The sequence below is a fragment of the Dasypus novemcinctus genome, chromosome 17 (assembly GCF_030445035.2).
Source record: "Dasypus novemcinctus isolate mDasNov1 chromosome 17, mDasNov1.1.hap2, whole genome shotgun sequence".
NCBI lineage: Eukaryota > Metazoa > Chordata > Mammalia > Cingulata > Dasypodidae > Dasypus > Dasypus novemcinctus.
This window is the reverse complement of record NC_080689.1, coordinates 57,610,893-57,622,854: the sequence shown is the minus strand read 5'-3', so window position 1 is coordinate 57,622,854 and position 11,962 is coordinate 57,610,893. Positions and strand designations below refer to the sequence as shown.

Sequence of the window (11,962 nt, the reverse complement as noted above, 5' to 3'; positions counted from 1 at the left end):
TACAAAAGCCCTACTATCTTCGGTCTCCCCTTGCTTGCAAAATCACGGGTTGTCAACCGGCCCCTGCCAGGAAATTCTCTAACCATGCTTATTATCAAAGTGTAAATTGCGTGTCACACGGGATGGCCTCCCCCAAATCCTTGTAAACATCGCTCTGCTTGTCATTAACTGGGCCTTAGGGTTAATTTACACAGCTCCTCCGAGATCGTGAAGGAGCTGTGTGAACAGACGATACGTGAATCATGACTGTGTCATTCTTGAGACAAGGATATGCATAATGGAAACACACCCACAAGGAGGTGTAGCTGTTTGAATATATATTGTACTCTTGCTCCCGTTCCTCACCCAGAGTGGTTTGCGGTGTACATGAGATGGAATTGCGCTTTGGAAAGATTCGTATTTCCTCTCCTCTAAGCTTTGGAAAGATTCGTATTTCCTGACCTGGCTAGCGGTTTCCTGCCCTGCTTCCTGTCTCCCTTTCCCCACTCGATCTCCTCCTCTTGTCGGACTGTGGTCCGATTCTCGAGGAATGGTGTCCACATCCTTTATGTAACCGAGGTGACCTCCAGATTCCGGAGGTCTCGCTCCACAGTGCTAGTCGCTTAACCCCGCTGCCCCTCCCTCCCGAGCCCTCTCCTCCGCCCGCCCCGCGCCGTTTTAGGAGGAGCCTAAACATCCTCTTCCCGAGCTGAAGGGGATTGTGGTGCATAAACAGGCTTAACTCTCTCCGCCCCAACGGCCGCTCCTCCGCCCCGGCCTGCGAGCGGGAGATCATCCAGCCGTGCCCGCAGGGCGCAGGGCGCAGCGCGGGGAGCGGGGGATGGGGCAGCCCCGGACTTGGTTGCCGTCTCCTGATCCCGCTTCCTCCCAGAGTGGGGCGGGGGGCCGCAGCCTCACGAATTGCTCCTCCAGAGCCCAGGCGGACGGCGGCGAAGGCGCCGGCTCCTAGCGGCAGCCTGCCCGCCACCACCTCCCTCTCCTCCCCGCGCTTCCTCGCCCCCGCCGCGCTCCAGCCGCTCGGTGGCAGCCAGCGCTTCCCGCCGCTCCTCGGAGCCCCCAGGCCAGCCCCTCGCCCAGCCATGGGGGACCTGCCGGGCCTCGTGCGCCTCTCCATCGCGCTGCGCATCCAGCCCAACGACGGCCCGGTCTTCTACAAGGTGGACGGGCAACGCTTCGGCCAGAACCGCACCATCAAGCTGCTCACCGGCTCCTCCTACAAGGTGGAGGTGAAAATCAAGCCCACCACGCTGCAGGTCGAGTGAGTACGGGCCGCGGAAGGGGAGCGCAGGCTGGGCGCGCGCCGCGGCGGCAGGGCCCCTCCTGGGGTGCAGACGGAGGCTGGAGGCCCCCGGGGCAACCCAAGCCTCCCCCGGGCCCCCTTCCGCCACGCGCGGCGACCAGAGGGCCGAGGGAAGGAGTCGGCTCTCTTGTTCCCCTTGATTCCCTCCTTCGCTTTCCTGTGGTCTTCCCGTAATTCTTCCTTCCTCCCATCCATCCAGTGTGGTGACCTCAGAGGATCCCTTTAAAATAGCGAGCGGGAGGTCAGGTTTTCTTTGAATTTTTGGTAAATTTCTCATTGTCTGCCTAACCCTTCCTGGAAAGGCTATGATCGCGGTGGGCGCGAATCCCTGAGCCACCCCGGTGAGGCAAGTAAGAGAAGCTCGCCGCGGGGTTCATCTACTGCAATCAGCCTTCCTCTGGCAGGTGCTGGCGGGACGCTCCTGTTCTGTAGGCGAGGCTGAAAGGGCGAGAAAGGCAAAGGAATACCAGGTGTAGAGGCGGGCCATGGGGGCTTGTTGGGGCTACCATCTCCTGCTATGATTCTGGGGACTCCAGGGTTGGGGAGGGGGAGGGAAAGCCAGAGGGAAGCGTCCTTCGCTCAGGCCCAGTTCCACGGGTCTCCGTGCTTCGCGGTTCTCTTCTTCTGAGTTGTCTGTTCAGCCTGACGATGGTGCACTGGGTTAGCAACATCCTCCACCAAGGCTTTTTTTGGTTCAGTCCCAGCAGGGATGTTCTCCTCCCTGATGGGCCTGATAAACCTGTGACCAGAGGAAAAGTCAGTTTAGGAGGGTGCAGCCTGCCACACACTAGTGAAGGAAGAACCCATGGGTGCGCTCCTTTACCTCTCAGCTTTCCTCTAAGCACAATGTGAAGTGTTAGTCTGGAAGGAGGAAATCAGCCAACATTTATTGTATCTACCTTATACCGGACTTTATGGGGGGGGGGGCGTGGTGGATTTGTATACATCAGATACCTCATAGCGTCAGTATCCACCTGTATTTGGTAATTCAAAAATTTTATATTAGCCTTGGAAAAAACATTGAACCAAAAGACAAAACTGTTTTTTTCTAGTTACACTTTAATATTATCAAAATTTTTCAAAGCCCTAACTCATTGGTTCTCAAACATGAGCATGCATCAGAATTGCCTGATGGACTTGTTTAAACCCATGTTGCTGGGTCCAACTCCCTGATTTTCCAGTTTAGTACATCCAGGGTGGGGCCTAAAAATTTGCATTTCTAATAGATTCCCAGTGGATGCTGATACAGCTGGTCCAAAGACTACACTTTGAAAACCCTTTCCTAATACAAAAGAATGATGCCAGCAAGAATTTCTAGTTGTGTGGTAGACTTGAGGAAGAGACCTCTGATAGTTGGAAGAGAAAGATCTTTAGAGAACATCTAGGCCAGTGGTTCTGAACCTTCCCTGCACATTAAAATCATCTGGAGAACCTTAAAATAAATAAAACAATGCCCAAATCATTCCACAGATCAATCTCTGGTTTGGGGATGGACCTGGACATGGGCTGGTTTTTAAGGACTCCGTGGGTCATTTTAACACTTATGAGGAGTCCCACCGATATAGTCCAACTCAGCCTTGTATAGATATTTTGAATGAGAATACTGAGAGCTGTCCAGAGAGATTAGGTAGTCGGTAAGTTCACATAGCTTGTTGGCTAGAACACTCCAGCCTCCTGACCTTTCAGGGTTCTTTCTACCATACCACAATGTCTCCCTTAGTCCAACCCTGTAGGATTCCTGCCTGTTTTGGTGCAAACCAGGACAGGGTGGCTAAGCTAAGTCCTACCATATGTGGTCCATTGCAGGAACATTTCCATTGGTGGTGTACTCGTCCCATTGGAGTTGAAGTCTAAAGAGCCTGATGGGGACAGAATTGTTTATACGGGCACATATGACACAGAAGGTGTGGCCCCAACTAAGAGCGGAGAACGGCAACCCATTCAGATCACCATGCCGGTAAGGCCCACTTGGGGATATGGCTGTGTGGTGCCAGGGCAGAGTGGAAACCATGGGAAAGAAAACTATCAGCATCTCCCTTTTAGAAAAAAGTATATTAGGAGACAAGTATTGTGGAAAATGGATTGTGAATTTCCTTTATGGATCTACTAGAGAGGAAATGATCTGATTAATGATTTTAAGAAATCTTCAGAAGTTAAAATTAGCTCATGTTGAAAGTGTATTCATCATTTATCATTTGTCTCTTCACTTAATTTATAGTATGTTTTAAATTATTTTATGTAGCCCAACATATCAGACTTTTCCTTTATGGTTTATGCAATTAGCATCCATCTTGGAAAGTCTTCCTTAACTGGAAGATTAATTACATATACATATATACACAACTGCATTTCTGACTTTTCTCTGAATTCTCATGGTCTCATTTGTTAATATTTATATCTCTAATTCATCTAAAATTCCTCTCAATTCAAGATTTCATATTGGAATTTATTTCTACTAGATTCTGTAATGTTCCAATACAATTAATTAAATAATTCATGCTTCGCCAGTGGTCTGAGCGTTTGATAGTAATTTCTCAAATGGCAAAATTTTAAGTATTTTTTTACACTTTCTAATCTACCTCCAGTGATCTGTCTGTACTTATACTAATACTACATTATTGGACTTCCAGGAAGCTGGAGGATTAGAAAGGCAGAGGGCTCATTTCTCTCCCAGAAAAATGGCTAGAAGACAGGCACAAACTGTCAGGAAAACTGTTCTAGGGCTTAGGACACCAGGGGAAGTCTAGACACCACCCAGAAGAGAGGGGGGCAAGACAAGGAGTCTCAACTGGCTGGAAAAAATCAATGAGAAAAGCTGCAGCAGTAGCTGCTGGTACCCATCCCCCCACCCTCAGCAGTGGGTACTCTGGCATCTGGCCCGTGGCTATGAACTGAAGGGGTTGCAGGGTCCTCTTCTCAAACACCCTCCCTGCTGGCCTGGGCTGGTTGCTGATGATTCAGTGGGAAGGAGGGTGCAGCCAGCCAAAGGAGGAAGGCCACTTCTGAGAAAGTTTGTTTGTGAGGCTTTGCTTGGCTTCAGGTACATTGCTTCTGCATCGCCTGCCAGGGTGGGTTTACAGTGAATGCATTCCCCCTAGTGTCTGGAGCCTCAACTGAGAGGTCGCCTGAAGAGTGCCATCTGCTGGCCGACCAGGAAAGTGCCTGCAAAGAAGGGAAAAACAATATTGATAAATCAATAAAAGAGGCAATCTGGTGCCTTTACTGCACCCCTCTCCAAGGCCCTTGGAAACTGACCTGCACCCCTTTGCTGGGTCCTTAGCCCTGGTTTGAGCAGCTGAACAGGCAATCCTAAAGATCCAGAGCAAGTTGAACCAAGAAGCAAAGCACAGAGCTACTGAACAGTAAATCTCTAGTCAAGAGAGAAATGGAATATCAGAGTAAACTCACAATCATAATCAGATGCCTAGGCATCAGCTAAAAATTACAAGCCATACTAAGAACAAGGAAGATATGACTCAGGCAAAGGAATAAATCAAAGCTCCAGACAAGACATAGGACATGAAACAACTAATCAATGTTCATAAAAATCTCCTAAATCAAATCGTGGAGGTGAAGGAAAACATGGTTAAGAAAATAAAAGCCATTAAGAAGACACTGGCCTGTGTGGAGCTGGCCCACGCGTAGTGCTGATGCACACAAGGAGTGCCGTGCCATGCAGGGGTGTCCCCACGTAGGGGAGCCCCACTCGCAAGGAGTGTGCCCAGTAAAGAGAGCCACCCAGCGCGAAAGAAAGTGCAGCCTGCCCAGGAATGGTGCCGCACACACGGAGAGCTGACACAACAAGATGACACAACAAAAAGAAACAGATTCCCTTGCCACTGACAACAACAGAAGCGGACAAAGAAGATGCAGCAAATAGACAAAGAGAACAGACAACCATGGTGGGGGCAGGGGGAAGGGGAGAAAAAATAAATAAATCTTTAAAAAAAAAAAAGAAGACACTGGACAGGCACAAAAAAAATCTGAAAACTTGATTAGAAAAATAACAGAACATATGGGAATGAAAGACACAATAAGTGAGATTAAAAATACAACAGGGAAGCAGATGTGGCTCAAAAGATTGGGCTCCTGCCTACCACATGGGAAGTCTCAGGTTTGGTTCCCTGTGCCTCCTAAAGAAGTTGAGCAAGACAGCAAGCTGATGAAACAGGAAGGCATAGCAAGCTGATGCAACATGATGCAACAAGACAAACGTGGAGGAAAACATAATGAGAAACCCAACAAAGCAGGGAGCAGAGGTGGCTCAAGTGATTAGGTGCCTCCCTCCCACATGGGAGGTCCTGAGTTTACTTCCCAGGGCCTCCTAAAATGAAGACCAGCACACAACAAACAGACACAGCAAATGCAAACAATAAGGGGGTGGGGAGGAATAAATAATAAATAAAATAAACCTTTTTAAAAAGTACAACAGAGGAATACAGCAGCAGATTTGAAATCATAGAAGAAAGAATCATTAAAGTAGAGGACAGAACAGCTGAAATTGAAAAAAGAAGAACAGAGAAAGAAAAGAATTTTAAAATATTGAGCAGGGGCTCAGGGAATTGGATGATGGCATGAATCACACCAACGTACATGTTATGGGAGTTTCAGAAGTAGAAGAGAGGAAAGCAGACATGACTCAACTGATAAAGCATCCGCCTAATATGGGAGGGTCTAGGGTTCAAAACCCAAGGCCTCCTGACCCATGTGGTGAGCTGGCCCACACACAGAACTGCCACACACAAGGAGTGCTGTGCCACACAGGGGAACATGCATAAGGAGTGTGCCCTGCCAAGGAGAGCTGCCCCATGTGAAAAAAAGCACAGCCCACCCAGGAGTGGTGCCACAAACATGGAGAGTTGACGCAGCAAGATGACACAACAAAAAAGAGATGCAGTTTCCCAATGCCACTGAGGGTGCAAGTGGACACAGAAGAACACACAGTGAGTGGACACAGAGAGCAGACAATGGGGGGGAGGGGAGAGAAATAAATTTTAAAAATAAATCTTTTTTAAAATCACCATATTGACCCTGCCATGTGAGAGAGGACTTCGAGAAAACAGAGATGCTCTGAAGGCTGAAGGAAGTGCCAGAGTTTGGAACCAGAAGAGCACAGAGGTACAGAATGAGGCTCCCAAGGGGCTGGGCCCATGGAGCAGTTAAAAGCTCAGGAGACAAGTCCTGATCACCCATGTCAGTATACCAGAATCAACAGTAGCTGACTTTGGTGAGAATGCATCTCTGAAGGTGCCTTGATTCGGACATGTCACAGCCTTGTTACTATAAGCTTTTACCCTAATATCACTTCCCATTATAAAAACCAACCCATTTCTGGTGCTTTGCTTTGGCAGCCCTGTGACAAACTAAGACAGGGACTAGAATAGAAAAACTGCTAGCCAAGAATTCTTTATCTTGCAAAACTCTCCTTCAAATATGATGGTGAGTTTAAAATATTCACAGGTAAACAGAAACCAAGAGACTTCGTAAACAAGAATCTGGCTTTGCAGGAAACACTAAAGGGAACTCTGCAGCCAGGAAAGAGAAGACAGGAGAGAGAAGCTTGAAAGAAAGTGTAGAAGTGAAGACTATCAGAAAGGGTAACCAATGGGGTAAAAGGACAGACAAAAATAAGATATGACATATGAAAGCCAAAAGATAAAAATGGTTGAGAAGTAATACCTTTGTAGTAATGACACTGAATAGTAATGGATTAAACTCCCCAATCAAAAGACATAAACAGAATGGATAAGAAAGCGTGAACCATCCATATGCTGCTTACAAGAGACTCACCTTAGACCCCTGGATGCATAGACTGAAAGCAAAAAGTTGGAAAAAGCTATTTCATGCAAACAGTAACCTAAAGAGAGCAGGGGTAGCTATACTGGTGTCAGATAAAACAGACTTTAAATGCAAAAAAGTGATAAGAGATACAAAATACCACTATGTATTAATAAAAGAGATAATCTATCAGAAAGGAGTAACAGTCATAAATATCTATGCACCTAACCAAGGTACCCCAAAATATATGAGGCAGATTCTGCCAAGTTTGAAAGGAAAAATAGATGTCTCTACAATAATAGTTAGATTTTCAATACACCACTCTCAAAATGGATAGAACAACTAGACAGAAAATAATAAGAAAACAGAGAACTTGAAAAATATGATAAACAAGCTGGACTTGACAGACATGAACAGAATATTGCACCCCAAACAGCAGGTTATACATTATTCTCAAGTGCTCTTGGATCTTTCTTCAAGATAGACCACATGTTCATACATAAAACAGTTCTCAGTAAAATTTAAAAGACTGAAAATGTACAAAGCACCTTCTCTGACCATAATGGAATGAGGTGGAAATCAATAATAATAGGCAGGAAAGGGGGAAATTCGCAAATATAAAGAGGCTTAGTAACACACTCCTAAACAATCAATAGGTCAAAAAAGAACTTCCAAGAGAAATTACTAGATACCACAAAACAAATGAAAACAAGAATACAACTTACCAAAACTTATGGGGTACAGTGAAGGCAGTGGTGAGAGGGAAATTTATAGCCCCAAATGCCTATAGTAAAAAGAAGTAAAGGGAAGTAGATTTGGCTCAGCAGATAGAGTGTCCGCCTACCACATGAGAGGTCCAAGGTTCAAACCCAGGGCCTCCTTACCCATGTGGTGAGCTGGCCCACGCACAGTGCTGATGCATGCAAGGAGTGCCCTGCCACACAGGGGTGTCCCCCGCATAGGGGAACCCCACGTGCAAGGAGTGCATCCCATAAGGAGAACTGCCCTGTGTGAAGAAAGCACAGCCTGCCCAGGTGTGGCGTTGATGCAGCAACATGACGCAACAAAAAGAGACAAAGTTTCCCAGTGCTGCTGACAAGAATGCAAGCAGACACTGAAGAACTCACAGTGAATGGACATAGAGAGCAGACAACAGGGTGGGGGGAGAGAAATAAATAAAAAATAAAAATCTTAAAAAAAAACTAAGAACTAAAATAATAAACCTAAGTGAACACCTGGAGGAGCTAGTAAAATAACAGCAAACCAATCCCAAAGCAAACAGAAAGAAAAAAATAACAAAAATTAGACAGAAATAAATGAAATTGAGAACAAAAAAAAAAAAGAGAAAATCAACAATACCAAAATTTTGTTATTTGAAAAAATCAATAAAGTCTACAAACCCTCAGTGAGACTAACAAAGAAAAATGAGAGAAGATGCAAATAAGTAATTTCAGAATTTAAAAGGGGACATTATGACTTACCTCAAAGAAATAAGAAGGATCATAGGAGGATATTATGAGCGGAGCAGCTGAAGTTCCATATTTGACTGCCTGCCTCCAACATACAAGGTCCCAGATTCAATCCCCAGTACCTACATACAAAAAAAAAAGAGGATATTATGAGAAACTGTATGCCAACAAATTAGACTACTTAAATGAAATGGACAAATTCCTAGAAATGCACAAAATCATACATTGACTCTACAAGGAATATAGGAACTTAACAAATCAATCACAAGTAAAGAGATTGAATCAGTCATCAAAAGTCTCCCAACAAAGAAAAGTCTAGGACCAGATGACTTCACAGGTGAATTCTACCAAACATTTTGAAAAGAATTGATACCAATCCTGTTTAAACTATTACAAAAAATTAAAAAGGGGAAGGGTGGGAATTACTCAAGACATTTTATGAAGCCAACACCACTCTAATACCAAAGCCAGATAAAGATACTAAAAGAAAAGAAAAATACAGACCAATCTTACTAATGAACAAAGATGCAAAAATTCTCAACAAAATTCTTAAAAATCAAATCCAACAGCATAATGAAAGAATTATACACCACAATCAAGTGGGTTTTATTCCTAATATGCAAGGGTGGTTCAACATAAAAAAATCAATTAATTTAATACATCTTATTAACAAATTAAAGGAAAAAAAGCACATGATCATCTTGATTGATGCGGAAAAGGCATCTGACAATCCAGCATCCTTTCTTGATAAAAATAGTTTGAAAGACAGGAATAGAAGGAAAGATCTTCAACATGATAAAAGGCATATGTGAAAATCCCACTGCCAACATCATATTCAATGGGGAGTAGTTGAAAGCTTTCCCTTTAAGATCAGGGACAAGACAAGGATGCCCACTCTCTCCACTGTTATTCAACATTGTACTAGAACTTCTAGCTAGATCAATTAGGCAAGAAAAAGAAAAGACATCTAAATTGGAAAAGAGGAAGTGAAACTCTTTATTATTCACAGATGACATGATACAATATTTAGAAAACTCTGAAATATCTACAGCAAAGGTATTAGGGCCAATAAATGAGTTCAGCAAAGTGGTAGGATACACAATCAACATGCAAAAATTTGTAGTGTTTCTATCCACTAGTAATGATCAAGCTGAAGAAGAAATCAAGAAAAAAATTCCATTTACAATGGCAACAACAACAAAAAAATATCTAGGAATTAATCTAACCAGGAATATAGAGGATGTATATTCAGCAAACGACAAAACACTGCTCAAAGAAATCAAAGACCTAAACAAATGGAAGGATGTTCTGTGTTCATGGATTGGAAGACTAAACTTCGTGAAGATGTCAATTCTACCCAAACTGATTTATAGATTCAATGCAATCCTATCAAAATTCCAAAAGCGTAATTTACAGAAATAGAAAGGTCAATTATCAAATTTATTGGGAAGAGAAAGGGGTCCCAAATAGCAAAAAAAAAAATCCTAAAAAAGAAAAGTAAAGTTGAAGGACTCATGCTTCCTGACCTTGAAGTGTATTATAAAGCAACAGTGCTCCAAATACAAGGTATTGGCATAAAGATAGACAAACTGATCAATGGAGTCAAATTGAGAGTTCTGAAATAGACCCACACTTCTATGATTGATTTTTGACTAGCCTACCAAGGTGATTTTCTGGGACAGAACAGGCTCTTCAAAAAATGGTATCAAGAGAACTGGATATCCATAACCAAAAGAATGAAAGAGGACCTCTATCTCACTCCTATTCAAGAATCAACTCAAAATGGATCAAAGACCTAAATATGAAAGCCAGGACCATAAAATTCCTAGAAGATAATGTAGGAAAACATCTTCAAGATCTTGTGGTAGGTAGGGGGTCTTTTAAACTTTACACCCAAGCATGAGCAACAAAAGAAAAAATAGATAAATGGGACCTCCTCAAAATTAAACACTTCTGAACTGCAAAGGACTTTGTGAAGTGGGTAAGACAGCAGTCTAGTCAGTAGGGGAAAATATTTGGAAATCACACAACTGACAAGGGTCTAATATCCATGATATATAAAGAGATCCTACAACTCAACAATAAAAAGTCCTGGTTTAAAAGGGCAAAAAAAAAAAAAACTGAATAAACATTTTTCTAAAGAAGAAATACAAATGGTTAAAAAAAAACACAAGAAAAAATATTCAACAATACTGGCTATTAGGGAAATGCAACTCAAAACTAAAATGAGATATCATTTCCTAATAGAATGGCCACTATTAAAAAAACAGAAAACTACAAGTGTTGGAGAGGATGCGTAGATATAAGAATACTTATTCATTGTTGGGGAAACTGTAAAATGGTACAGCCACTGTGGAAGTCTGTTTGGCAGTTCCTAAGGGAGTTGGATATAGACTGGGTATATACCCAGAATATCTGAGAGCAGGTACATGAACAGACTTCTGCACAATGATGTTCATAGCAGTATTATCACAATTGCCAAAAGATGAATAAACAAACTGAGGTATATACACGCAATAGAATATTATTCAGCTGTAAGAAGAGATAAGTCAGGATGAACCTGGAGAACGATATGTTGAGTGAAGCATGCCAGGCACAAAAGGACAAATATTGTATGATTTCACTATTACAAACTGAATATAATAGGCAAACTCATGGAAGTAAGAGCTAGAATGTTAGTCACCTGAGAATAGAATATGGTTAGAGAATGGGAAACTGAGGTATAATCTGTGCAGAATTGGTAAAAATGTTGCTTGTAAATGTTCGGAAAAGAATAGAAATGGTGAAAGCACATCACAGGCTTTGTAATTAGTAGCACTAACATATGAGTACGATAGTGGTTGGAAGGGAAAGTTAAGACTGCATAGCATAGTGAACCTCCTTGTGAAAAATTAATATGGTTAATAGTGCATGTATAAGGATGTTTTTTTCTGAAACAGAACAAATGCATGTTAATGTTACCAGAAGTTAATACCAGGATGGTATTTGGTCAAACAACCAAAACCAACTATGGACCATAATGTATGGTAATGTATTAATAATCTTCCAACAATGGTTAAAAAAAAAAAAAAAGGAAGCATGCTAAGTGAAAGAAACTAGACAAAAAGTGCTACATATTGCTTGACTGCATCTATGCAAAATGTAAACACAAATTTCAGAGTTGGAAGTAGATTAGCAGTTATGAATGGCACAGAAAGGATAGAGATTGAGAGGTAACTACTAAGGGGTAAGGTTTTTGTGTGTTTGTTTTGGTGTGTTTTTGTTGTTTTTTCTCTTTTTTTGGAATAATGAAAATGTTCTAATATTGATTGATGTGATGAATGCACAACTCTGATCATTCAAAATGCTGTTGATTATATGCTTTAGATGAATTATATGACTTATGAATATGTTTCTATAAAATTGATTAAAAATA

The 11,962-nt window shown here is 42.6% G+C and overlaps 1 protein-coding gene across 1 annotated transcript in view; it reads left to right on the top strand.

Moving 5' to 3' along the window:
• Positions 1-324: 324 nt before the first annotated feature.
• Positions 325-11,962, top strand: part of LOC131273981 (calcineurin subunit B type 1) — a 159,654-nt gene continuing 148,016 nt past the window's right edge. The window contains exons 1-2 of the mRNA XM_071208879.1: positions 325-1,258; positions 3,107-3,257. Of these exons, the coding sequence (XP_071064980.1) occupies positions 1,080-1,258; positions 3,107-3,257 (330 nt within the window). The 5' untranslated portion in view covers positions 325-1,079. The remainder of the gene's footprint in view (positions 1,259-3,106; positions 3,258-11,962) is intronic.